Source organism: Furipterus horrens, unplaced genomic scaffold (genome assembly GCF_987537825.1).
Source record: "Furipterus horrens unplaced genomic scaffold, mFurHor1.1.pri manual_scaffold_12, whole genome shotgun sequence".
Lineage (NCBI taxonomy): Eukaryota > Metazoa > Chordata > Mammalia > Chiroptera > Furipteridae > Furipterus > Furipterus horrens.
In genome coordinates, this window is record NW_028327182.1 from 84,892,056 (window position 1) to 84,919,389 (window position 27,334).

At 45.5% G+C, this 27,334-nt stretch overlaps 1 protein-coding gene across 3 annotated transcripts in view; it reads left to right on the plus strand.

Moving 5' to 3' along the window:
• The window catches only part of MFHAS1 (multifunctional ROCO family signaling regulator 1), a 74,324-nt gene extending 47,609 nt beyond the window's left edge, over window positions 1-26,715 (plus strand). The window contains exons 2-4 of one of the 3 annotated variants that reach the window (XM_090258366.1): window positions 6,389-6,515; window positions 11,900-12,010; window positions 16,530-16,582. In XM_090258366.1, the coding sequence (XP_090114492.1) occupies window positions 6,389-6,515; window positions 11,900-11,927 (155 nt within the window). In that variant the 3' untranslated portion in view covers window positions 11,928-12,010; window positions 16,530-16,582. Of the gene's footprint in view, window positions 1-6,388; window positions 6,516-11,899; window positions 12,011-16,529; window positions 19,301-26,537 lie in introns of those variants that run through there. The other 2 variants (XM_090258368.1, XM_090258365.1) reach the window with 2 other exon arrangements.
• Window positions 26,716-27,334: the final 619 nt, after the last annotated feature.

The window sequence follows — 27,334 nt, forward strand, 5'->3', positions numbered from 1 at the left end:
GTGGCAGGCACACGCGTCTTCGAGGAGGTGAGGTGGAGTGAATGAATGGCGGTCTGCCCCTCTGCCCTGAGGCAGCTTGGACTTGGGTCAGATGTCTGACCTTTCAAGGATCAGTGAGGAGAGGGTGGTTAGAAGACTTCCATGCATTTTCTGAAGGGCATGCCTACATGGAGGGCCATTATAGAACAGCTTAGGCTGAACCAGCAGCCCATCAGTGAACCCTGCTCTTGACTCCGCTGAGATATATGCACAGGGTGGGGCAAAAGGAGGTTGACAGGTGTGAAACACAGAGTTTATTCTTGTATTATTAATTATTAATTATTGCATTATTTTTCATATGCACCACTGTAAACCTCCTTTTGCCCCACCCTGCATGCATGTGAATGATTTGTTCACTTCATTTCTTTGTCATTACTCAGAGAAGAGTGTTGTAGACCTTAGATGTTTTCTCTGACTCAGCCTCAGAAGGAAGCTTTAGCTTTTCACAAGGTGTCCCACCGTTGATTTGCTCGCATGGATTTGTCTCTGCCTTTTAGGGTATAAGCCGTCCCACTTCTCTTGGGTAGTGAGTTTTGAAAGTGTGCTTGCCATCGATACAAATGCTTTCTTGTCATAAAACCACCTCATTTAAGCTTCAAGCGATGCCTCGTGCTCTTATATCTCTAGGACAAAGAGTGGTTCATTTTTAGACCTTCCAGAAAAATCTCATACAGAATCTAAAGACAGGACCTCTTGTTTCTGTGTTACTGCAGTTTGTATATTATCTGGCCTAAAACGAAACTGATGAAGATGCTGAGAACAGCAAGTAGAAAGAACTTTGATATCCAACAATCTTTTCTTCTGCCATTGTTTAATTTTTTAGAACCAAAAGCAAAGCCCTTCCTGGTAGGCGCCTTAGCTTCCTGCAACTCCCCTGGAGTAATTTCTCCTGCATACGAATGAAGGCCACCCGAGCCAGGGTCACCTGCTGTCCCGGATGTTTATTTCGGCCCCAGGGGCACTCATTTTGTTGGTGGGAGCCTCGCACTTCAAAGTGGAATCTTCCAAAGTTTCTTTCCCCAGTGCTGTGATAAACACTTGGGAAGGAAATTTCTCAGGGACTCCGAAGATGGGAGACCCTGAGGCTTTTTCAGTGGCTGGAGAGGTCTAGGCAGAGCAGCCTGGGCGAGGCTTTTGTCCGACTGCAGGTGATGGAATGGGGGCTGCAGGAGAGGGAATCTCAAACAGCCAAGCGCAAGGTGGCAGTAGGAAAGGAAGTCGGATGTGTGCAAAACAAACAAACAAACAAAAGGACATAGGAAAGGGAAGTGTTAGCTTATGATATGAAGGACGTGACTAAACTCAGACATGTGTTTTTTATCCTTGGTTGAACATCAGTCAAATGCCTTGGAAGAGGTGCTATGATCCGAGGTCACGACTCTTTTGATCCAGATGAGAGTGGAGTGGTTATGGATCAGGGAGGGGCCCCATGGACCAAATGCCGCTCTTCTTGGCGTGACACGCCTGAGATATCCAGTCATCTTTGGTTCCTCAAACCACCAGCAACAACAAAGCTTCATGTCATCATAAGCAGGCAGCGCTGTTAGGACAGTCTTCTCCGTCAGGAACTGGGCGGAACAAGGAAAAGTTCAGCTTGTTCACTGCAGACGCCGTGAAAGGAAACATTTAAGGTGTCATTTGTGCCCGCGTGGGGCCTGTGTGTGGCTTCAGCTGCGTTATCCATCAGGAGAGTCTGAGGACGTCACAGGTGAGCATCGTTGCGTAAGTCGCAGAGGTAATCAGGGAGTGACCTTTGTTTTTCCTTCTGCTTGTAGCTGTCACCACTGCCGCCACGTTGGAGGGTGTGGGGAGGAAGCTGAAGTGAAGTGTTCACAGTTAGTCTGTTTGGTGCAGCCTGATGACCAGGCCGTGCAGACTCACAGAAGATAGATACTGAGTTGTGCCCCTAGTTCAAGAGCATCTCACTGGCCTGCTTCTATTTGGCTTATAGATTGTACTCTTACTGATAAGACTTGACAAATTGTCCCCAAAGTTCAAGGAACACAAGAGCATTTCTGGGTGTTTTTTTTAAAAAAAGAAGTGCCAGCATTCAGAATCAAAACTGGATTTGAGAATTCAACCAGTGGCCAGATACTGATAAATTGCCTAGAACTGACTGGGTTTTGACATTCTGAAGAAGTGCGGGGCTGTGCGGTGAAAGGGAAAACGCAGTTCTAGAAGAGGCTCATGGTGTGCGTTTTTGCAGCTGCCTTTGGAATTCATACCGTGGGATGTCGCTAGTTAAGTGGTCCTATCAGTTTGACTCATTTCCAAGGGGACTTAATTGAGCCAAAAACAAACACTGCTCACAGAGACAATGCAATATCTGTGCAGTCTGGGTGACCACTCTCTGAATCCCAGAACTCCCGAAGCGCGTATGTGGCCAAGTTCTGGACAATATCTATGGGCATGCCAGCTGACTTCTCAGTGGCCCAGCAGGAAGGTTCCTGCTGAATCTCTGGAACCCCATCCAGCTTTCCTGGGAACTTTGTTGGCCCCCAGAGGACAGGTCCCTGCTAGCTTTGGTCGGCTGACTGTGGACTAGTCTGGCCTGGGGCAACCCAGCCGACCTCTGCACCAGTAAGGGGCTGTCCCAGACCCTGTCTAACCGGCTCTGGGGAGGGCTCCCCCGACATCTAAGATTTTCTTCCTTAGATAGTCTGTCTCCCTCAGCTTGTTCTTTAAATTTCTCTTTCCTCTTGATAATAAGTTCCCTGTTAAAAGTCTATACTTGTTTACATTAGGCCTCACTCTGTGGTTTCTGTCTCATGACTAGACCCTGACTGAGCCATACAGCCAATAAATCTCCGTCAGCATTGGTATTAAGACTGATTGTCTCCAGAGTCAACTACATCTTATTGTTTCTCTAAGACCAGCAATTTCCCATATGTTCAGTTGATTAAAGTGTTTCAGTTTGCTTTTACTTTTTGATAAAAATCTAAATAGCAAACAGTGTTATTTCACCGTTACTATTTCTAAAAATGGAGAAGCCTACCGTACAGATGGCTTTCTTCTCCTATAGCCCACCACAGAAAAGGGGTGGACGTTCCCGTTTATCTTTTCAAAACAGGGATTCAGTCATTGCCCTCCAGGGTCCTTTGTCTTCTCTGTCTTTCCTAAGCCTCCTGATTTTTCATTCATTCTTCCATTCACTCATTCACTGGCTCCTCCACCTACCCACCCATTCATTGTGGTAGCTCAGACATGGAGCCTTAGGGGAAACCGGGAGGAACAAGTCCAGTTTTATAATTGTCTTTTTCAAGTGTGGTAGACCAAGCTCATGGAGTACAAGTGACAGGTACGACATAATTCACAACTTCTTGAGGTGCCACCTCCTGGTGTGGTCTCCATCCACTTCCCATTCCTTACTGAGGCAAAGACACATAATAAATGTTCAATAAATGTTAGCTGCTTCTGTGATCATTTTTTCTTCGGAGGTTAATTTGAGTTTGTTTTTCAACTTGACAGATAGGACATCATGATGGGAGTAGGAAGCATACATATTATTTTCCATTCTGATATTGAATGAGACTGGGTCTTTTGAGTCCATATTTCCCACACCTCAAAGTCTTTTCCAATCCTGCAAATCAGTATCAGTCTATCCTTCTTGTTATCTCTCTAGCATCTCATGTAATTTTCCTTGGGGGCACCCATCATGTAGAACTGGCGTTCTTTTTTGCTTACTTGACTTTCTCAGAGGCTGAGACCCTCCCCATCCGAGACCATGCCTTAGACTCCTGTACCCCCCATCTCCCGCAGCGCCTTGTACACAGTCTCTATTTAGATACTCAATGTGTGGCTGTAGTTTAAAGTCCTATTTTTGTTAAATAAATTTGAGACGATAAGCTTCTATATTAGTAGATGACACATGCTATGGATCGCTCTTTGTATTAGTGATACGATAGGTTTTGGAGGGGAGGAAAGCTGTTTCTGTTATTTTCTTAATTTAGTAGTAGGGCACCTTTCTTAAATCCTAAAAATGTTGTCACCATGCAGTAGCTTTTTTGGAGTGCACAGTGGTACTGGAGATTGTGAACTCTTCTGCTTGTTGCTCAGTTTTCTATAGTATGAAGTGAATTTTTTATATACAGGAAACTTCTTAGTGCCTTCAACGTTTGTGCTCTCTCTGTGTGGCTGGCAGTGCTGTAAGGCACAGGACCTAGCCACAACCAGCTGCCTCGTCCTGCATATACTGGGAGTCTGGGGGTGGGGGGTGGGACAGTAAAGCTGCTGGTTTAATAGAAATTAATAACCAGTGCTTAATAGTCTCCTGTAAATTATTTTACGTTCTCTGGCAACTGGCCTGCTCACCAAAACCTACAACATACCCGGCAAGGAAGCCTGCTGTGCCAGGCAGATGCCAGGGATGGGTGCCTGGCATCAGGGCTGACATCTGCATTTGTATCCTGAGCACTCAGGCAGAGCTAAAAGCTCCGGAGAAACCAGAGAGGTCTGGTCAGTCTATGTTCAAGCCTCGTGGACACTCTTGGGAGAGAAAGTACATATTGAAAATATCAGTAAGGCATCAGGGGAGGGCGGTCCAGGACCGGGGGTGTTCAGGGCACCCTCTTGTTGCAGGTCTGGCTCTGTGGTTCAGGGTGGGTGGGTTGGTTTAAAGATGCAGCACTCTCTGTGGGCCTTGCAGCAAATCCGTCTCCCTGAGAGAGCTTCTGGCTTGTAAAGTGGTATTTGGACTGGACCACTTCCAAGTTCCAGCCCAGACTATTACTGTGGCTCATTTTTCCACTTAGATAACATTTAGTGTTTACATTTTTAACTTGCATTTCTACACTTTGGGATCTTAACTGGTGTTGGAGTATAGTTCTGATACAGTTCGAATGTCTATGATGTAAGCTAGCCGTGGTAAGTTAAATTTTGTAGTAATTTGGCGTGTGCAGGAGTTTGGTTAAGGAACTCAAATTACATTTGATTCCCATTGCACAAAACCATGTAAAAATGTTCAAACCCAGAAATAAATGTCTTTCATAGAAGACATGTCAGTGCTTAGTTCATGATTTAAAAATAGCATTGCTAGATTGTTCTTCTAGGAAAGACGTGTGCTGATATAAAGAAGCAGGGAGGAATTAGAGCGAAAAGTGAGTGCCCTAGAGCTGGGCCCCGAGGTCACATACCAGGTCTGCTACTTGCTAGCTCTTGGCTTGGCTTGGGGTAAGCCTGCCTGAGCCTTACTTCCTATTTGTAAAATGAGGGACATGGTCAAGATAAGTGATATGTACATTCAAGCTCTTGGTTCAGTGCTGGTTCAGTGTGAGTTCTGCTGAAGTGGGACGTTCAGAGACATGGGATTTTGAGGCAAAGGACTTTTGTCTCATCATATGTCCACAGAAACTTTGGAGTCTCTAGAATTTCAAATTGGTGGTACAAGTGATGGCCACCCTAGAGATGACTTTTTAATTTCAGTAGCGTCTTTCCCCAGTCAGCATGCATGTTGTGTCCTTGGTTTGGCTTATTTCCTTTCTGTGCTTAAGAAGATGAATTTAGGCAATAATGAGCACCATCATCAGGCCAGAAGCTACCGAGCTCTGTGGGAGCGAGAGCACCACGCTGGGCCATGGCCACCGAGGCGGGGCCGCTGGACCAGGGGGAGGAGACTAAGGGATGGAAGTCATCGCTGCTCTTGGGGATTTAATGATCTGGTTGCAGAGAAATTCCATCCGGGGCATGCAGAGTACACAGGTTTCCTTGGGGTATCGTGGTAATTAATCCATTATGCTAGTTATCTGTTTCTACTAGACCTGCTGATAATAAGATCATGTTGGTCTTTTCAAATCCGCACACAGACCTCCCCAGGAAATCCTCTTGCCAGAATGAAGCTGGCTGGGTGTTTACCTTGATAACACCTTCGTGGGCTGCATCTCCAGGTCATTCCTGCAGGGCCGGGTGGGAAGGCTGCCCCTCTGCCTGCGTCGCACCTGCCCGGTCCTTGTTACGAACACGTCCTTGGCAGCCGTGCCTCTGGGCTTTGGGGACCCTGGCTCCGTTTGCCTGACTTGTAGGTAAAGGTCTCCGGAGTCAGTCTTTGCAAGGAAGGTGAGGAGAATACTGGCAGATGTGGTCTTTGTCTGGAACAGTGGCCCTCCTGCCACGACCCCCAGAACGTTCTCCATGATGATGCAGATGAGAATTTCGGCAGTTGTGCGTGAGAGCCGAGCCAAGGCCGCTCTTCCAATTGAAAATTTGTCTTGGAGGCCCATGGTCTGTGGACCCTGCGCTTCCTCACTACCTGCCTTCTCCATGCCTCCTTCCTCCCCAGCTCTGTATTTCTCTGTCATGTGGTCCCATTTTGAAGGCAAATGTCACTAATGCATTTTCCTCTCTCCTCCTGCAGGGGAGCTGCTGAGTCAGCCCAGACCAGAAGGAGTGGCAGAGATCATTTGCCCCAAGAACGGCAGTGAGCGAGTGAATGTTGCCTTGGTTTACCCACCTACGCCGACTGTGATCAGCCCCTGTTCCAAGTGAGTTCCACCCGTGGCAGGCCCCTCCGCTCACTCCTGATCCTGACTCAGGAATTGTGATAACAAAAAGCCACATTGAAATATATCTTAACAGGCCTTGAAAAGTACCCCTCACCCGGCGCAGTCCTAGTTATCTGGGTGACATCAACACCATGGCCTGTGGAGCAAACTAGGAACTTTTCTTTTTTTTTTCTTATTTGTGATTATTTTTTAATTTTTGCTGAAAAAACAAAAACTAGAGCACTTTTAACAGCTTTATTAAGATATCATTTGTATACCATACAGTTCACTCATCAAAAGGTGTGATTCATTTGGTTTTTAGTCTATTTGCAGATATATGCAACCCCCCAAAAGCATTTTTTGATGGATAGTCTTAATGTGGTCATTGCAGAAGTAAGTGGGCCCTCACTTCGAGGAACAGTGAGGGGCCTATGAAATAAAAAAAAGCTCACAGAAAATCTGTAGTAGATCATTTTTCTCTGGGTCTTTGATTCTGTATTAGTTCTTGAAAATCAGAGGCTGCGCTGTTTGCTCCCATCTTTCCCCACATGACCAAAGATGTTTATATGTGAACTACTGGATACATTGTTAGCTTAGCAGTATAGATAAAACCCATCCTGTTTTTGTTTGTTTGTTTGTTTGTTTGTTTGTAGTATTAAGAACCAAACAGTGAAAACACTTTAAAACTGAAATGAAATAGCTTCTGACCACAAAACTTGAAAAGTTGCAGTCACATGTCTTCTTTGAGCAGAACTTGTATTTGACTGCTGTCATTTCAGCAAAGTATTCATGGAGGAAACTTACATTTGTCTTCCTACATGGAAAATTCTTTTTAATAAATAAGCATTTTACGGGGAGGCTGGGAAGTTTGCATCTGAGGATGGTGACCTGTCATCTCATCTAGAGAGGCTTGCTCTCGGGCTGCATTCCAGGGAGCTGTGTGTTAGGAGCCAAGCCTCTGTCTCTGAAGTGTGGCCCTCCCGGCCTTCCATGTGCTCTCTGCAGGGGGTTGGGGGACTTTCATCAGCAAGTGCAGTAGAAGACTGCTGTCCCTTTTCTCCAAACTGGGTGACTCATTAGACAGAACACCCCTAACCTCTCTTTCCTGGAAAATGTAACTGAACTCCCAAAGGAAATTCTTATCTAATGCTATTATATTCAGAATGCTGTTTTAGCTAATGTGAATATAGATAGCATAATTCCTCACTAATATGACTCTTAAGTCATTGTCAGATATTGAAGTGCCTCTTCAATATTAAATAAGATTACATAGTAACTTCACCTTAACCAGAAAATTCCCTGTACCAATATATCAAACAACAGAAGTCACACTGGTCTTTGAATTGGTCTCTTTCTTTCAGATACACCAGGGTAAGGACAAGGAGACATTACAGAAACAGCAGGGTGTGGAATGGACAGAAACAGTTGTTCAATACACTTTGCATTTGGTGTAGATTTTCCTGAGCCAGGAGAGACATTAACCTATTTTGCCAGAGCCACGTGACATTTAATAGGCAAGATAGAGTTAGGACTTAGAATATCCATTTGCACAAGAGATCGCGGTGGCACGGGGCCAGCTTTATCAGTGTTTTCCCATGGGCTCCTTGTTGTACGGACACAGAAAGACTCTTACAGCAACCTGAACAAATGCCATCAGTCCCTCTCTCTCACACATAGTTTATTCTAGCTAAGTGAACAAGTCTTTAAAGTCCTGGGTAACCAGAGCCACCTAGCCTCAGACATCTAGATGCTGGAGGGAGTGCCTTTAAGATTGAACTGCTTTTGACCAAGCTATGTGAATGGTTTTATTTTGAAATGGAATTTAAAAAAAAGTCTCAAACAATGGACGGTGGGTTTGGAGTATAGGTCTCCATTCTAAATGAAGGAATATCTATGAAAACAAACAGGGTCAGGCCCGGGCCCCGTGGGTGGTCTAACTTACAAGTAGAGGACAATGTCTTGCAAGCAGGAGATTTAGGAGACTAATGAGGAAAGCTGTTATAAGAGATGGCCTTACCTCTACACAGCTGGGTCCAAGCCTGAGAGTTAGACTTGGGAGCCCAGCAGGCACGAGAAATTGGGAGACTGGGGCTATCGCACTGGCCTTGCAACTCCCGCCAAATTAACTTGAGAAGGTCACTGTAGAGTGATCTTTGAGTTCTGTCGTCCCATAAAATGCAGGTGGATGGCTCTAAGGGTGGGCCCCCTGTCAGTGGGCCTTATACAGCTTCTCTGATCAACAACCTATTGGGAGCACTGATCAAAGTTGACTCATGCTGCCTGGATCAGCACAACCCATTCCACCCACGGTTCACCTTGACAGCTGAACATGTTAATTTCTAGTTCAAATCAGGGAAGGACTGAGGAACAGGAGGGCTGTTTGTAATTATTACGCCAGGACAATAGGCATCAGCCAGAACTGTCCAGTATTCTTCTCTCCTTTGTAGATCAACTTAGAGACTTGTCATTCAGGTGCCTGCCTTTGACCACGTATACAGTAATGGTGCTATTATTTGATCGGACATTTCTTCTGAATTCTAAGCTTTTCTATTGCTCATTTGTAAAATGTTCTTGGTGTTTTATTCCCCAATCAGAAGTGATAGAGAATAAAGAGTAGGCAGTGATTCTTTAGAAAATGTGATTTACTCTCTTAACTTGTCTCAGTGGTTGGTGGTTGAGGTCTGTACAAACAGTCCACTGGGGAGAGGTTGCCTGTCCTGGATGAAATAAAGTGCCTCTCCTCCTTCCCCTCACCCTCCATGGAGAAACCTAGGCACTGATTGGCCTCTTGTCCCCTTGGCTGATTATCAGATAGAGATGTAAGGAATTTCCATACTTTGGCTATCCTGGGCTGATTCTCGAGGATATTTGCATTTGAGATGAGATAAAAATTCATCTAGCAGCAGATTTGCTGGGTCGCTCTAGAAAATGTTGACCTCCTTAACCTGATACATAGTTTTTTAATCCTTACCTGAGGATATGCTTCTTGATTTGAGAGAGAGAGAGAGAGAGAGAGAGAGAGATCAGTTGCCTCCTGTACGTCCCTGGATTGGGGATTGTATGCACCCAGACCAGGGCTCAAACTCATACCCTTTTGTTGTACAGGATGATACTCCAACCCAACTGAGCCAGACAGGCAGGCCCTGATACATTTTTAAAAGCTTTATTGAGGTATACTTTCATACCATAAAACTGGCCCATTCAATTGTTATTAATATATTTGCAATTGTCAACACAATCTAATTTTAGAACATTTTCGTCACTTCAAAGAGAAACTTCTTGCCCATTTGTTGTCCTGTCCCTTGTGTCTAATATGACACCTAGCTCCTTGTAGTCAGTACATATTTTTAGTATCACTTTCAGGAATGGTTTTGCTACCCGTTGTGTTGATATTAAACAGATTGGCAGTTTTAAAGAAATTTTTATAAGTATGTTATTCCTGGTCCAGTTTAGTCTAATGGCAGTGAATTGACTTGCACCCCCCACTGCTGGCCCCCTGTTTACTGGACAATAGAGGGGAATTAGAACTGCTGGGAGGGAGAGCAATGTCAAACATAGGCTTTATTTTTTACAGTAGTTTAGGTTCACAACAAGATTGAGCAGAAGGTACAGAGAGATCGATGTGCCCTTTGCTTCTACACATGCACGCCTCCCCCAGCATCAACATCCCCACCAGAGTGTGACATTTGTTACAGCTGATGAACCTATACTGACACATCATCACCCAAGTCCACAGTTTACATTAGAGTTCACTCTTGATGTTGTACCTTCTGTGGGTTTGGACTAATGTATAATGGCATCTGTTGTGCACATGATAGTATCGTCCACAAAATTTTCATTGCCTTAAAAGTCTTCTGTGCTCCCCCTATTTATTCTCTCTCCCTTAACCCTGGGCAGCCACTGATCTTTTTCTTTTTAGCTTTATTGAGGTATGTAATTGACAAATAATGTTGTAAGATATTTAAAGTGTATGTCATGGTGATTTAATACATGTGTGCATTGTAAAAGGATTCCTACCACCGAGTGAATGGACACATCCATCACTCATATATTTATCCTTCAGGATTCCCGAATGGCAGCCTTACAGATTCCTAGGCTTCAAAGGGATGCTGAGCCTTGGACATTAGGAGTCCTAAGGGGCAGACATACACTTTCAGTGGAAGAAGTAAGGAGAAAAGTAGAAGGATGATTTTTTAATTTCACTTAAAAAATTTTTATGTGTGAATTTCTGTCTCCATCCTGTTGCTCTGCAGGCTGAGCCACTTAAAATTCCAACATAAAATTCCAACACAGAAGGGAAGGTATGAATGAATGACCTTTGGGCAGAGAGTAGATTGTAGATTTCATGTTTAGGTGCCCTATAGAATGTTTTTCTCATTTTCAAAGAGGTTTAGAACAAGCCTACCTCCTACCAATTATAGTATATATTCTGAAAAACTGCTAGATGACCCACACTATCTGCTGATTTTCATTTCAAGACAGAATGCACAGGGTTAGCATATGGAAATATTTCACCTTACGGCGCACTGGGATGCCGCCCACATTCTTCTGTGTGGTTTCTTAATGGACTGATGCGTGAACAGTCGGGAAATGGAAATATATCATTTTTATTTCCTGACAGTTGCCATTTCTCTTGTATTGGTACCACATCTGTCTGGGCTCCATCATATGTGGTGGGCTGAAAAAGGACCTTAAGTCTGATTTTGGCAAGTCGTGTGTTACAGAAGTAAGAAAAAAAAAAAGGGCTGGTGTGAAAGTGGCTGGGTAAGCTTTCTTTTTTCCCAGAAAGCACTGCTGGTAATAAAAGGCAAGACTGAGACATTGCATTTCAGAACTGCCTTTTAAACTTGGGTTATGGTGTATACGCTGTGGCGTTCCCACTCCAGCAAGACCCCAGTGGAATTTCATTCTTCCCTGTTCTAAGTTTTCTCAAATATATAGTGATGACTTTGCATAGGAGTGTTGGCAGTTATATTGTTGTGACCCAAGGATATTTCAGACCAATTGAAATAGCCTTTTATGAAAAGTAGGATGAAGGCTGTGGCCTTTATCTCACCAAATAAACAGGCAAAGTATGTTTCACTCCACTCAGATTAGTTAATATGAACTTGATAAAAGAAATGTTGAAAACAATGGGATGAGGTAAATTTGGCTTTCTCACTGAGGAGACTTTTCACTGACCACAGAATGTTTGGAACATGGAGGGAGGGGAAGGCTGCCTGTGGCATGTGCATTGATTTGCATTGATTTGCCTTGTTCTTTGCAAAAAGCGAGGCAGCTCATTGTCTTGCAACTTTACAGGTGAGGAGGAATAGTGGTTCTTTGATGATCCAGTCTCTCCCATCAGCCACATTGATACTGGACTTTGTTCCCTCTCTGCTTAGGTATCTCCATACTTTCTTGGAAAATTAAGTGGAAAAGATAGTGCTACTTTCCCCTATGCCATCATTTTTACTGTACCCAATCTGTGACTTTAGGAGCACCAGTTTTTAAGGGTAAGTCTCTGGGAAACAGAAAGGGTTTCTTAAATAGATAAGGGCTTCCTACAAACTTGGGGAGTGTAGGAAAAGGGCAGGGAAGGGTTTGGGATGAAAAGATTCTATAGGGCAGGGCAGATCACAAATCTTTTACTTATCCAGAATCAAGAAGCATTTGGAAATTAAGGATAAGGAGACGGCTTGATTCTTTTGCCTAATTTACTGTAATGTTGCATATACCAGTAATCAGCTCTTTGTTGGAAAGAAGTCATTTAAAAAAACTACTCCAGTATTATGCAAGACTATAATAACATCAGGAAAAGCTCGAGTTGATTAGCACAGCAAGTAGCTTTCTAAAAGCAGTGTTTGTATTTATTTTCTCAAGGCTGTTTGATGGGCTCTCGAGTTAACCTTCTGAGTGTGAATCTTCCCGACTTGCTTTGCTGTGAGGTAGGCACCTGTCAGATGCGTATTACAGAAGTGCTGATCTCAGGGGGTCACTGGGAGCAATAAGAGACTGTTGCAGCCTTGGTTGGTGTGCCTCAGTGGATTGAGCGCTGGCCTGCAACCCAAAGGGTTGCCGATTCAATTCCTAGTCAGAGCACATGCCTGGGTTGCGGGCCAGGTCCCCAGGTGGAGGTGCGCTAGAGGTAGCCGCACATTGATGTTTCTCTCCCTCTCTTTCTCCCTCCCTTCCCGTCTCCCTAAAAATAAATACATAAAATCTTTAAAAAAAGAGAGAGAGAGACTATTGCAGGGAAAGCATGTAGCATTATTCCTTACACTGAGCCAATAGCGCTCAGTAAATTCAGTGTTGTCATTTCTACTCAGAATTATTAGTGGTGTCCACTGGGCATGACATAGAAAGGTAATAAAAAAACAAAATTTCAACATGCAAATAGAGACACTTGAGTGACATCTACCCTCTGACTTACTAGCAGCATTTAAGCTAATTAATAAGGTGCCTGCCCAAGGAAGGGACACATGAGCGATAGATTAGCAGGTGAGGGTGTTGGCTTACCGGCCACTCCACGACCATGAAGGAGTCCAGGTAGAGGACACGAAGATCTGGTGATAAGGCCCGCTGCAGCGGCTCAGTGACCACCAGTCCCCAGCTCAGTCTGCATGAGCTAAAGAGGAGATGAGTGTATGTGTCATGTTATAGTCACACGTCCCTACCATGCCTGGATAAACTTCTAGAGGGGACTCCAACTCATTTGCTCCTCCCAACAACCCTGTAAGTCCCATAGGGCCGAGAGTACTGAGCCCCAGACCAAGCCACGTGCCCAAAACCCAACCTGCTGAGTGCACAGCTGGGCCTGAATCCATGTCGTGGCTCCCTGGTCAAAGCCATTTTCATAGTAAGTTCTTCCTTCTGCTTTTGTTTTAGAATATAGCATATTACTAGAACATTGGAGGTACAGTAAGGCTGACAGAGCAGGAAATGGCTGCCGTTGGAAAGATAGTTTATTATTCACATGTCCTTAGAGGACAGACGTGCCATGATGGGGGGGGGGCGGGGGGAGGGGCTACATGGGGAAACACCAGCTCGGTCATGAGGCAGAGAGACAGGGAGGAGCTGTGGACAAGAGCTCATACTGTGGTTTCGTGGGAAGGCAGGGACAAGGCAGGGGAAACAGGCTTAGGCGGCCAGTTTGGATAGTTTCAGTGGGCTCTGGGGCATAGGGACTGTCCCTGGCTGCCTGGTATCAGGCCCTTGGGGTGATCAGGGCAGGTGTGTGAGAGCCGATAAAGGAGGTGGTTGGGGCATGGGCTGTGGACCAGTTGGTTTGTATTTGAGGAACACGCTCACATTGGAGTTGTTGACTGTCCCTGGGAACTGACCAATAGCGGGACGGTAGACCCTCCAAGGGCAGCAAGGCCCCAATGCCAAAGCTTCAGAATACAGGAAGAAATAAAGGAACTGGTTAATATATCAAGGTACGGCTTCAGTCTCAACCTAAGCTTCTGAATACCTTGAATAATTTTGCTGCGTCCCAGAAATGCATGCTCAGTAGCCTGAGAGGATTCTGGGTCTGGGACCCCCAAGCTGACCTCTCCCTTCATCTCCAGGCATGTGTTTCCAGCTTCCTACCTGGCAACGCCCTTGGATGTCTGTCCTGTAGGCTTCATAGGTGTGAATTACCGCCTTCCTCCCCTAGATCTCTTCATCAGCCTATGTTTTTGCACCCACCTGTGAAGCTGGGAACCTGTCAGCATCCATACGCTCCCTCTTCTCCACATGAAGACCTGTTATTCCATCTTATCAGTGTGTCTTGAGCGAATTTGATACTTTCCTCTAGGTCCATCTGTCTTTGCCAAGATTCCTGTGATTGAGTCTCACCTGGCTTCCTATTCTCTAGTCTTTCTGTCCTTTAAACCAATATTATCTTTCAAGTCAGACCCTGTCACTTTTTCTCCCTATTTAAAAGCCTCAAATGGCTTCCTAGTGATTATGGTTTCAAGTTCAGAATCCTGAGCATGACTCACAATCAGACCCCCAGCCACCCTGCTGACACATGGTGGGAGAGGTCAGCCCTACTGCACCTCTGGCTGGGTCTCAGTCCTCAGCTGGCTGCCACCCCTTTTTGCCTACCCAATGAAGGCCAATTATTCCTAAGGGCAAGGTCATGTGCTACCTCCTCTGAAAAGCCAACCCCAGCCCTTATAACTATGATTCGTCACTCTTCACATCTCTTCAATTCTTCTTACATATACATTTCCATTATAGTAATGAGCTCCTAGTAGCTTGGCTATTGTTTACCTGTGACTCTTTTATCACATCTTATTAATTACTCACTCAGCACATCTTTGTTGAGTATCTGCCCTCTACTGGGCCTTGTGCCAGGTGTTGAAGATGCAGAAATAACTGAGGTAGACCCTGCCTGTAGGAATCGAATAGCCTCCTTGGGGAGAATGGGAACCAAAGATATAACCAGACAATCTTGTGAATAATTACAACTAAAATATGATACCTGCTGTGATAGGTGTATCAACAAACTCTTACAGGCACAGGGAAGAAAGCACACTACCAACCAGAACTGGGAAAAACTCTAGGAACTTGAGTGGATCTTGACTGATGGATGAGAACAAGTTTATTGAGATGGGGAAGCTGTGAGAGGTGGAGAAGGTTGATGATTTGATGGGTCTTTTTTTCTCTAAGAGCCCAAACATGAAAAGTGGTATTAATGTGGAAGAATGTTCAAACCGGTTTTCCTTTTACTCCCTTCAACACTGGAATATTCCCTCTACACGTCCTTGATCAGGGATTCCTGTGTTTCTCAGTCTTGTGTGTAGCTCAGGGGAACAGACAGACAGATGTATTATATTTTTACTTGACTTTGAGACTATCTTCAAAACATTCTCCACTGTGAAGTTATTATATTAATAGGTCTTCAAAGAGTCCTCCTGGCCAAGTGCCCTGGAAACAGGGCACTAGCCTCTGGGCCTTGGATAGTCCAACCTGTTCGGCATGGTTCGGAGTCAGTGAACCCCCTTGAAGGCCTGGCTCTGCCACTTTCTGGTATGCACCCTCTGGGAAGTTACTTAACCTCTTGGAACCTTGGTTTGCTTCTTGGTAAAGTGCAGGGGAAGATGGCCCTCGCCTGGTAGCACTGATGAGCTGATGGCTCATGAAATAATGCGTGACAGGGAATGTGCTGTTCCCGGCGTGCAGTTGGTCATTAGTAAATGGAAGGTGCGTGTGTTTGGTGATACTCTTATTAATGTTACGTTCAGCAGATTCTAGTGTGGGCTGGAGAGAGGTCTTAGGTAGACACCAAAGTACCATTTCCCCCAAAATCAAGTAGCCCCAGGAGAGATGGGGGCAGAGGGGGAGGGAAGTGGATCACAACCTCTTTATGTCTTTGTTCGTTTCATTCAACGTTCCTAAAATAGTTTGTAAAGCATCACTCCGCTTCTCTTATAGGAAAGCTGAAGTCAGGGATGCGGACACTTGCCATTTGTTCCTGCAATCATTTTGTCTGAATTGAATGTCACTTCGTTTAATTAGCTGAAAACACAGCAGTTTCTTCATTAGGTATTCATCCAATTCCAGAGTTTAGTTTTGACCTCCTTTTTTATAATAACTTGAAGCAAAATCGTGCCACTTAGTCCAGATAGACACGCAGTCATACTTTTTAGTATCTATTCCTACTCTGGGAGGGTTATTTAGGGAGTGTCTCTGTGTATCTGTGTGAGTCTCTGGAAGGGATGCAGTGCTCTGTTAGACTTTGGGGCTCTTAATTAGAAATCTAGTGACACCGTGAGATTACAGTGGGATAAGTGCTTATATCTAATGGGTATGGTCTTTATGCCTGAACCTCACGTCACAGACAAAAGTGTTAGACAGCTGTCTGGTAAAAGGACTCTCCTTTGTAGGTACGCTAGTGGCCTGACATTTCCATTGTTATAAGGAGTTCTAGAAATAGAAATGAAATCCATGTAAAAAGTAGATGCATAGTCTCTCTCCTGGTCCTTATTATTGAGAGTCCTGACCTTGGTCATTTCTGGGCTTTCCTCTCATCTACCCACACAGGAAGAACGTCGGCGAAAAGCACAGAAACCAGTGACCTTCATGCCTGTGGGATTCCCGTGGAGAGAAGAGAGCATCAGAACTCGCCTGGACTGTCTTTCCTTCCTGGTAAACCTGCCAAGCTCCCAAGTGTGTTCCACGAACTTGAGCGCATAGCGTCCAGGTGCTTTAAGAGGAAGGAGCATACCTGGCCTGCAGATGAGGTCGGGAGTGTGGGGGGTGGGGGGATGGGAGAGAACATGGAACAAATGTTTTACAACCCGAACCTCAGAACTGTCATCCTCCGAGGAGAGCGCTACTTGAAGAAAAGGAGAAAAAAAAAAAAAAAAGTCGAATGGCTTCTCAGGGATTTTGTTTTCTGTGCACCTATAAGCCATAGTTCCAGGACAGGTGGCAGTATTTAGAGCACTCAGATTTCAGTTCTGTTAAATGTGAATGAGGGATCGACTGACCATTCATCGCCGTTCCGTAACTAGTGTAAAATATGTATATGTTTATCTTTATTTTTATAATATGCAAATACATTTAAATTTATACAGTTTGAAGCTTCTAGTGTTAGTTAACACTCGGTGCAATATTCCGCATGAGAACTGTGCCAAGATGTGGCTGATTTCTTATTTTAGCATAAGACCTATTTGTTCATTCTATATTTTTTAATCCTCTTCAGATTTAAAAAACAAAGATTCCTCTCTGTCCACGGAGTAAGTGATGGTTCCTAGGGGTGGCCAAAAATATGCAAAAATCAACAAGGTGCGCTTCAGGCAGTGTCTCCTCTCTTTCTTTGAATGAAAGGTCCCTGCGTGTAAACCACTGGCCAGGGCTGGGGGTCATTCCTGTTCTCTGCCCATTTGTCAGTCACTGCTGCCGAGCAGTGTCCTTGCTCCAAGCTTTCCTGCTGCTGCCCGTGCCTTGTCACTGGCTGATTCACTGATGGAGGGCCGGTGTTAGTTAGGATTCCTCAGCAGAGGAGGACAACGGGGTCCGTGACTCCATGGAAAACCTGAGTCTTTCAATAGCTTCGGATCATCAGGGGTCAGTTCTGAAACATGCAGAGAACTCTGGTAATGAGTCCTTTTTATTTTCCTTCTAGAACAGAGTCTGTGAAATTGAGCAGAGCAGTTGCAAAGCCCTCCACATCTGGCTGTCAGAACTTAAGACAGGAAAGAGCCTAACCGGAGGGCACCATCCCCCATTGGTTGTTTATAAATACGGAGCCTCTGATTGGTCAGTCTACTGCCAAGAACTAGTAAAAGCCTTGTTTTAAAATCTCCACGAAGCAAAAGTTAAAAAGCAAACCAATCATATTGCTTTCTCTTCAGATCCTAACGGGGGACGAACAGCATGTGCTGCAGTAGTAACACGTTGTAGTCCGAAGCATGTGAAGGACCGTTTACATCTGCCTCCTCCGCAGGTGGATTGAAAACGTGCGAGACTTTCTCCCCGGTGTAAGGACAGTGACTCAGCTGGTAGTGTTCTTTTACAAAGGACTGACTTTTGGAATGCCGCAGCATGCAGAGTCTCCAAAGACTTTCACAAGAAATAACAAACAGGCAGCGGCTTCCCTGCAAAAAAAAAAAAAAAAAAAAAAGAAATCACAAATTGATTTTTGTAGAATATTCTGTGCTCCAGGAGTTCACTTTAGGAACTAACCTCCAGTTAAACAAGTAGGCTTTCTTATGATCAGAAAACCAAGTGGAATGAGATTATTTCTCCATTTTTTAAGTACTTGACTACGACATCTCAAGCTTGAGAGTTCGTTATCTTTGGAACACAGTCACAAAATTAATCTGGTTGATCCTTTTGTCACAGTTCTCGTGTGCATGTGTGAGTGCAGGTGTGTAAGTGTAAACTGAATGGTAACACTTAATGCTTTATGGACCATTGAATCGTTGAGCATGAACGTTTTTAATTGGCACGAGACAGGCCCTAAACCATCTGATTAACTGATTTTGACCCATCTTTTGAAAAGACTCTTAAGTGTGTGACTTTGAGCTAATTCTCCAGGGGACCATATTAAATGGAAAAAAAAAAGGCCCTTGCGGGTGACATACCCTGCAGAGTGTGTGCTGTTGTTATGAACATAAATGCCCACATTCTGCTGTTTTTTGACAAGTGATGTTTCGTGCTGTTATCTGAACCCTAGAGAAGCAGAGTAAGGAGGGATCTTGGTGTCACATGTATCTCAGTAAAAGTCATCACCATAGAGGGTCATGTGACCAAAAGCAGCTCCAGAAAAGCATGAGACCTTGCTTCAGGGGAGGGGGAGGGTTGAAGGTACAGAAAACACTCTGCTCTACAGGAATTGTCCGGTCTGTGCAGGAAAGTCCGTTTCCTCTTTCAATGCCTGGGAGGACTCCCCCCGTGAGGCAGGCAGGCAGGCAGGCAGTCTACTAAGCACCGGTGGGGGGACCCTTGCAGCCGCATAGTCCCTGGCCTCCACAAATAAAGAATAAAAACGCCCTCCAAGTTTGTTATGGCTTCTATTCCTGCAACCTGTGGTATCGAAATCACTGCCTGGAATTCTGAAAGCGCTGCTGGAGTAAGTGCTTTTCCCCCTCCCGTGAAAAAAATGACAGTGCTCATATGTGACACGTGTGCGGTGCCCTCTTTTGAATGGATAAAGTGGAAAGGGTTTGGTGTCATTCCTGATGGGGTGTGTGTTTTTCATGCCACGGTTTGTGAATTGTAATTGCAGCTTCCTATTTAATTGTCATAACTGAGCAGAAATTTTAAAAAATTCAAAACTTCAATAAAAGTATAAATGTTTAAGCGATTATGGTGGTTCCAGAGTTGAGTTATTTCTTCTTCTTCCTCTTCTTTTTCTTCTTCTTCTTCTTTTTTTTTTTTTTTTTAGTTTCCATGCTATCACTTAAGGAATAACTATTTTATATGTTTAGCTAAGTCACTTTTGAGCTACGGGAGGTGGATGGTGGCAGCTCTGTTTGGGGAAAACTCTGCCCTCTGTTTTCAGACTGGAGATTCAACATTTTGTTTTTTAATAGATTTTAGATGAGAAGAGAGGGAGGGAAACATTGATGTGTGAGAGATACATCAATTAGTTGCCTCTGGCACGCCCCCACCAGGGGACCTGGCCTGCATCCCAGGCATGTGCCCTGACTGGGAATTGAACCTGTGAACTTTTGGTTTGCAGGCTGGTGCTCAATCCACTGAGCCACACAGGCCAGTTCTTGAATATTGGCTCTGGTCTCTTTAAGTCAGACCTTTTTCTCAGTGATCTGCTGTATTCCTAAATCGGAGTTATGAATATATGATAAGCTTGCAAGTTCCCTTTCCCTGGGGTCTTAGCCGAAGTCCTTGTCACCTCCTTGTAACTATTGGGGAGGCTGAAAGGGCTGACCTTCCCATTCTAGGGTCAGAGGCTCTGTTCTCCCTGTTTTAAAGGACAGTTGATAAGAAAAGGAAAAGAACAAGAATGTGGCTGCTTCCTGCAGAAGCCACACCTTTAGGGAAAGAAAAAAAGCAGAAAAGCCTCGCCCTGGGTTGCTGGGGCATGGGGGTCACAGGGAAGAAGGGGTCCCCTCCGCCAGGAGAGCTTCGTTGTGAGACTTCTGAGAAGGTAGTTGGAGCCACTGGAAGCCCTGAATCCAAACATACCTCTGCCAGCAGAAAGGCCGAAACCATGTGGGAATCAGAATTTTCAAAAGAACAGTATGGACGGGCTTGCTCTTACCAGCTGGCCCAGGTGAGTAAGGCACAGTGCTCAGCCCCGCGTCTCTCCTGGTGAACAGAAGCCATCGCTGTGGGCCTGGCTTTTCTTTACCGAGACCCTCTTTACCGAGTTCCTTACATTTGGTCCCCAGGTGTCTGTGGTGACAGAAGTTCCTGATTTATCACACCTATCGCTCCCTCCCGGGTCTGTTTCTCCTACTTCATTGTGAGCTTTGTGATGGGGACTCCGGGTTTGCTTTGAGTACGCAGGGGGCTGCTCAGGTGCTGAATTCAGAAGCCCGGGGTTGCTTTTGCCTGCGTCTGCTAATGTCACCCCCTGGTCCCGGGAGCCAAGAGGGACAGCCCCTGCTGGAACCTGCTGCTGCTGCTGCTGCTGCTCTAAGGGGGACAGGACCTGGAAGAGGCGTTAGAAAGCAGGTGACCCTCTAATGTTATCTGAGAGGGATGGCATGAGAAAACTCACCTGGTAACAGAAACCCTCTTTGGATACTGAAGCACAAGTAGGGAAGACATCTTTGTCTGGGTATACAAGAAAGGTTTTTGAATTAAATGAATTTTATTCCCCAGTGATTCCCCAACTGCTTCATGAGATACCAGGACTTGTTCTTCTGTAAAAAGAATTCTCAGGGCCGCACTAAATAAAGCTTGAGCTGTTGCTGAGGACTCGGAAACTTTTGGGTGCTGATATAAATTGTAAGTGTCCGAAGGGGATGGAATGCAGCATTTCCACGTGTATCTGAGTGTGGAAGGAACCGTTTCCACGTGTATCTGAGCGTGGAGGGAACCGTTTCCACGTGTATCTGAGCGTGGAGGGAACCGTTTCCACGTGTATCTGAGCGTGGAGGGAACCGTTTCCGCGTGTATCTGAGCGTGGAGGGAACCGTTTCCGCGTGTATCTGAGCGTGGAGGGAACCGTTTCCGCGTGTATCTGAGCGTGGAGGGAACCGTTTCCGCGTGTATCTGAGCGTGGAGGGAGCCGTTTCCGCGTGTATCTGAGTGTGGAGGGAGCCGTTTCCGCGTGTATCTGAGTGTGGAAGGAACCGTTTCCATGTGTATCTGAGTGTGGAGGGAACCGTTTTGATGTGCATGAGTGTGGCAGGAAGCCTTTTCCAGTTGTCTGTGGATGTCCTCTGAGACCAGGGTTCCCAAAGTGCAACTCAAGAGGTTTGCATTAACCGTATCATTTATAACATTAAATGGGAATGGATTATACAGCTCAGTCAAAAGACAGAGATTGCATGATTGGATTAAAAAATAGGCTTTATGTAGGAGGCAGATTTTAATTTAAAGATGCCACAGGGCATGTCCGCCAGTGCGACCCGAGAGGCAGCCATAGCATCTAAGGAGAGAGAATCACTTCTCTTTGCGGGCCTTTTATGTTAGAGGGAGGCTGGGTAGCATGGTGGTTAAGAGTCCTCACTCCAGATTGCCACCATTAGAATCCTGGCTCTGTCATCTGTTGACCTCAGTTTCCTCATGTGTAAAGTGGAGAGAAAATCTACCTCCTATAGTGCCCAGGACTGGTGAGCACTAATCAAATACAACTAATTTTCAATATAGAGTGGTTGCTTAGGGCTGGAGGGGAAGGGGTTCAGAATGACTGCTAATGGGTGCAGGGTTTCTTTCAGGGGAGTGTATTAGGGTTCTCCAGAGAAACAGAACCTGGGAAGAGGTTTATTCAAAGGAATTGGCTCACTGACTAGGGAGGCTAGCAAGTCCGGAATCTGCAGAGCCCGTGTCCCAGTTTGAAGGCTGTTTAGCAAGAGAATTCTCTCTCACTGGGGGAAGGGTCGGTCACCTTTTGTTCTGTTCATGGCCTTCGCCTGATTGGATGGGGCCAGTCTTGTTAGGGAGGTCCATCTGCAGGTAGGAAAGCTGGGGGCACAGCTTCCATGGGGAAGCCTCGGAGATCAAAGTCAGTGATGGAGCCAAGTTGAGGATGGAGTGATGAGTCTTTCAAGTGAAAAGACGCATCAAGCTGTTTATTACAAAACTAAAATAAGGGAGACTTTTTGGGACAATGAGGTGTTAGGCTGGCCAATGGCATGGGACACTCTGAGGACGTGAAAGGATGTCGCACCAGCAGCCCTGATCAAAGCCTGTCACACATGTGCCTCCTGCATGCAGGTCAATTCCTTGGTCATTGGCATATGTCTAACATAAATCTATTCCCTCTACAGGTGTACTTGAGACATCAGTGCAACCACACCCAAGTCTAAGGGTGACACCCTGGCTCCCAGCTCCCAGTGCCCCTCTGCCAGTGCCACATTGCTGGCTAAAGTAGGCATGGCACCAGGTGGGGTGGCCTGGTAGACAAAAGTTGTCCAGGCAACGAGTTTCCCGCTCCTAGGACTATACATGGGAAAGACTGAGCCAACCAGCCACAGAAGTGGAAAGAATATAGTGGTGTGGACAGAGGGGTCAGAGTGGCCCCTAGTGCCACTTCCAGACCAAAGTTAAGATGAAGCAGAAACCTGGATGAAGCCAAGGAAGTTGGCGAAGAGAGGACTCAGCAATGCAGAGACGTACACCGGAAACCACCCTGCTGTAGGTGGGTCTGGAAACTATCAGGTCCCTAGAGTTGCTTCCATCGTTCCAGTCCAAATACATTCCTAAAATGACTCACCTCCCCTGAGCCCCACCCATTGCTTGAGGTCACTTGAAGGGATCCCTGCCTTTGCACCAAAAATACTCAACTGAAGCAGCACCTCTTCCCTAGGAATTCTTTCACTCAGTTATTGGGCTCTGGAGATGCAGCTCTAGATAAGGCAGCCGGGCCTCTGCTGAGAGCTGATTTGCTGGCCGGAGACCACAGTGCTTGCCATTCCCACGGGATTGCTCACCCTCAGGCCGGGCCCTGCACCTGTAGGCCCCTGGCTATGAGCCTGTGACCCACACTGTTCAAAGTGGTTCCTTTTCATAGAATTCTCTTTACCTGCTAAATACTTTCCTCCTTCCAGGCCCTCTCAGGCAAAATTAATTTCTCTCTTGTACAAGTTAGCACTTCTGCCATCCTGGCACACGGTAGCCCTTTAATCCCCATTGGTTAAGCTGAACTAAATTCAACCTCTAAGGAGCCAGGGAGGGAGAACTGGGGACACTGAGCCTTTTGCCTCACTCCCAGCTTCCACATCCAAGTACAAGGGCATGAGGTCCCCCATCATCACTGTCTCCTAGAGTAAAATTGAAATAAGGACGTGTACCTAAGGACTTTGGTCCAACTGCCTTCTTACAAATCTAAACCATCACTAGTTGATGGACAGCGAGTTTTTTTTTTTTTCTGCCTTGGCATGTCCAGCTTGGAAGAAGGCAAAATGACATACTTCCAAGTGCTTTGAAGTGGCAAAACTGTGTTTATACAATTATATGAAAACCAGCTAATGGGATGGTATTGATGAGGTTTAATGGTGTTGAGGTCAGGAAATTACAGTTCCGTGGTTACATGTTTCACTGCAGACTGGTTTGCATCTCATTGGGAAAGAATCTTGATTTGGAGTGATTCCTTCATGCGCACGGGGCTTGCTATAAATAAGGGGCTGGGAAAATGAATTCTTAAATGAATTTGATTTCCTCCTAAGCGATGCAAATGAAGACAAGTGGACAGCTGTCAGTGTCCAGGCTGCACCAGAAAACACCGCTACTTACCTACTGGTGGCAGCAGCATAACAAAAAGGGATGTTTTCTCCCACATCCAGGCCTCTCCCTCCACCAGTTCTGCCAAGTGCCATTGGCCCTACCAAGTCTCCGTGGACGTGGGCCAGAGACGCAGCTAATGCAGCACTAGAAAGAGCATTGGGTTTGCAATCAGACAACCTGGGTAAGGACACAGCCACTAGCCAGCCAAGGGATCTTGCCCCTGCCACTGGACTTCATCAGGCCACAGACTGCTCATCTGTACACCCAGTGATGGCTTGAAGTCCCTTCCACAGTTCAGATAGAATGTATGACAGTTCATAAGGCCATTGTCCCACATCTACAAATTACTGGAGCTGACCTGTCAACATTAGGGTCATTTTTCTGATTGTACTCATCCACACACATGTTCTGACCTGATTCTCCTTGGGACTGACCCTGTGTGTATCATGCAGTGGCCTCGGGTAAGGGTTAGGGTTAGTCACATGTGGAAATCAGGGGAAGAGTCTCTAGGATTGCTGTCTCCTTAGCAGCAGAGGCCCACAGAGAGTTAATGAACCAATCCATGTCACCACTGGCCTTAAGGATTTTAGCACTGTCGTTTTTAAATGCAAGCAAAAAGAACTAAGTGCTGAAGTTCTTAAGAGGACGGGTTGCATGAGGCATGCATGTTCTGTGCAAGGGTGACCCTTGCAAAAATGAGAAGGATATTCAACAACATGAACGGGGAGGCGTTTCTGAGACCAAACTCCCCAGATGGAATCCAAAATGGAATTGTGTTTTATTATTAGGATATTAAGAGGGATTGTGTCAGCAACCCATCTTATTTTTGCCGTCTTGTGCCACTGAGCACTGGAACTTTCCCAAATAATGTGTCCTTCAATTTCGCCTCGTTTGCACTCACACTGGTGTGGAGGCACTGGAGTGGGATCAGTTAGGAACAGGTATCACAGCTGTCCGTGTGTCCAAATTTAACCCGGCTCTCAGGAATCTATCTCAACATCATTGAGATGTGGTCAAAGCCAAGGCTGTTGCTCATAAAACTGTAAAGCAACAATCAGAAAGCCGTGACCTATGAGCCTATGATGGGAAGCATCATTAAAATCATGCTCCTGAAGAATGGTTTATAATGAATATACAAAAAGCTTTGTTACAATTTGAGGTGAAAAATGAGGTTGTGAGGTTTATAGCTAATGTATTTTCAACACCTGTGAGGACTGAGGCACCGAATGAGTGTTGCAGAAGGCCCCCCACCTTCCCACGCAGAAAACACACGGAAGGCCCGGAGGCCCACACTTCAGAGACAGAGGCTTGGCTCCTAACACACAGCTCCCTGGAATGCAGCCTGAGAGCAAGTCTCTCCAGATGAGATGACAGGTCACCATCCTCAGATGCAAACTTCCCAGCCTCCCTGTAAAAAGCTTATATGTTTTTTTTAAAGAAATTCTATGTGGTCAACTAGGAAGAAAAATGAGTTTCCTGCAATGAATATTTTGTTGTAACAACAGCAGCCAGATATGAGATTTTCTCCCAGAAGACCTATCGCTGTGATTTTTCAAGATTTGCGGTAAGATATTTCATCTCTTTTTAAATGTGTTTTTAGTTTGGTTCTTCATACTATAAATATCCAAAATACTAACAGAGGCTGCTTTAGATTTAGGGGACAGGTGATTTCTTTTCCTGCCTCCTTCATACTACCCTCTGCTTTTCAAATTACCTGCAATAAGCTTTACTTATAAATTACAATGTCTTATAAGAAAACCGAGTGTCCCTTAGATGATCCCCCCTCTCTTACTTAAGATTGCTTTGTCCCCCTGCTTATTACAGCCAGTCCTTTCTCCCTGCAGACACACCGTAAATGAGAAAACCAAAGGCACAGAATTCACTTCTGCTGGTGATCATTGCAAATGCCACTGATAATGTCAGCACCATCGGCCCCTGCAGAGACTTCCAAACGTGGGCCTGGGAGGGAGAAAGGGACCCATGGCCGTAAGGTTGGAAATGCTAGTAAAGCTGCCGGTCGGTCGGTCGGTCGGTCGGTCATGTGGAGTAGTGCCTTTGAGACAGAGGCAGTGACCCTGTTTGTGACTGTTTTAAAAGTGCATAATGTAACCAGTGGTTTATCCAAGCCTGTGATTATAAAATGTCATAAAGGGCTCCTATTTTATTAAAACAGGAAGGCCATGTACCAAATGCTCTCTGGATGAAGGTCAAAAACATGATTGCAGTGTTCCCTGGAGAGAACTTCACCTGTGTATAGACTAAAAGCCAAATGGTGATAGAAACATCATTAACTGCACCTGTAAACATTGCCTTTGGCCAACTGGGTCAGAGTTTAAATGTATCAAGAGAACTAACACTTTGCAAAGATCCTTAGAGTAGCTAATTTTGCAGTAGCATGCTTACTTTCTCATTTATATTTTACATAAACTTGAAATTTTGCATATGAGGCACTAGGGGTTATAGCTGCAATATTTAACACATCTGTGAAAGTGAGAGTCAGTACATCACTACATCACTACATCATTTTTTAAAAAGCAAATGTGTGTGTTTCAGGAATAAATAGGAGAATAGCCCATAGAGGGAGAAAGCGAGTCAGACTCATGCAGGTGAAATCATGTGCAGATTTCTTTTTTAACCTGGTGAATTTTACCACTGACCCCCTTCTTGCGCTCCCTTGTCTTGCAGCTGACCAGATTTATCTTCCTCTGGGTCTGAAGAATGGTCCAACCAGGGCCTGGCAAAAAGGAAATCAAGTTGCTCAGGAAAACATTGAGAATGCCCTCAGGGAGGACATCGTCCCGGAAGAGCTTCATTTTGGCTCCAGATGGATTACAGATACAGTGCATTTAAGTCCTGGTTGGCACATTCACATACATAAAACTAATTTAGAAACCTGTCAATTAAATGTTCTTAATTCTAGTAAGGATAGCCCTGGCTGGTTTGGCTCAGTGGATTGAGCATCGGCCTACGAGCTAAGTGTCGCTGGTTCGATCTTCCAGTCAGGGCACATCAGAGAAGGAAAACTCTGACTCCAAAAAACCTCCGCTGCCTTGCGGCATACCTCTTCAGGGGAAAGGCTAAGGGAGTAAACCCCGACAGAAAATCCGGAGCCGGAGTCCCTAAGGCGGTTTGACGTTGTAGTCAACACCGGCAACTCCTGCGGCGCACCTGAAGCCAAGCTGTATTGACTCCGTCTTTCCCTTGGATCCTTCAGCTGCGAAGAGAGGGGGGGGTCTGCTGCATGGGCAACAGCAGACCCTCCATATCACCCTGCCCAGGCTCTGTAGCTTCAGCTTCACTGGAGAGGACACTCCAGCGTCATCGCAAGATGTCGATTCAACACGGGAGGAGACAGATACCATGTCACTCCCGAGTCGGACTGCACAACCATTCTCGGCGGTGCAGATAGACTCTTAAGAAGCTACACCATCGTCTCTCGAGACGGACGGCTGCCGACGACGACGACGACGACGACGGCACAT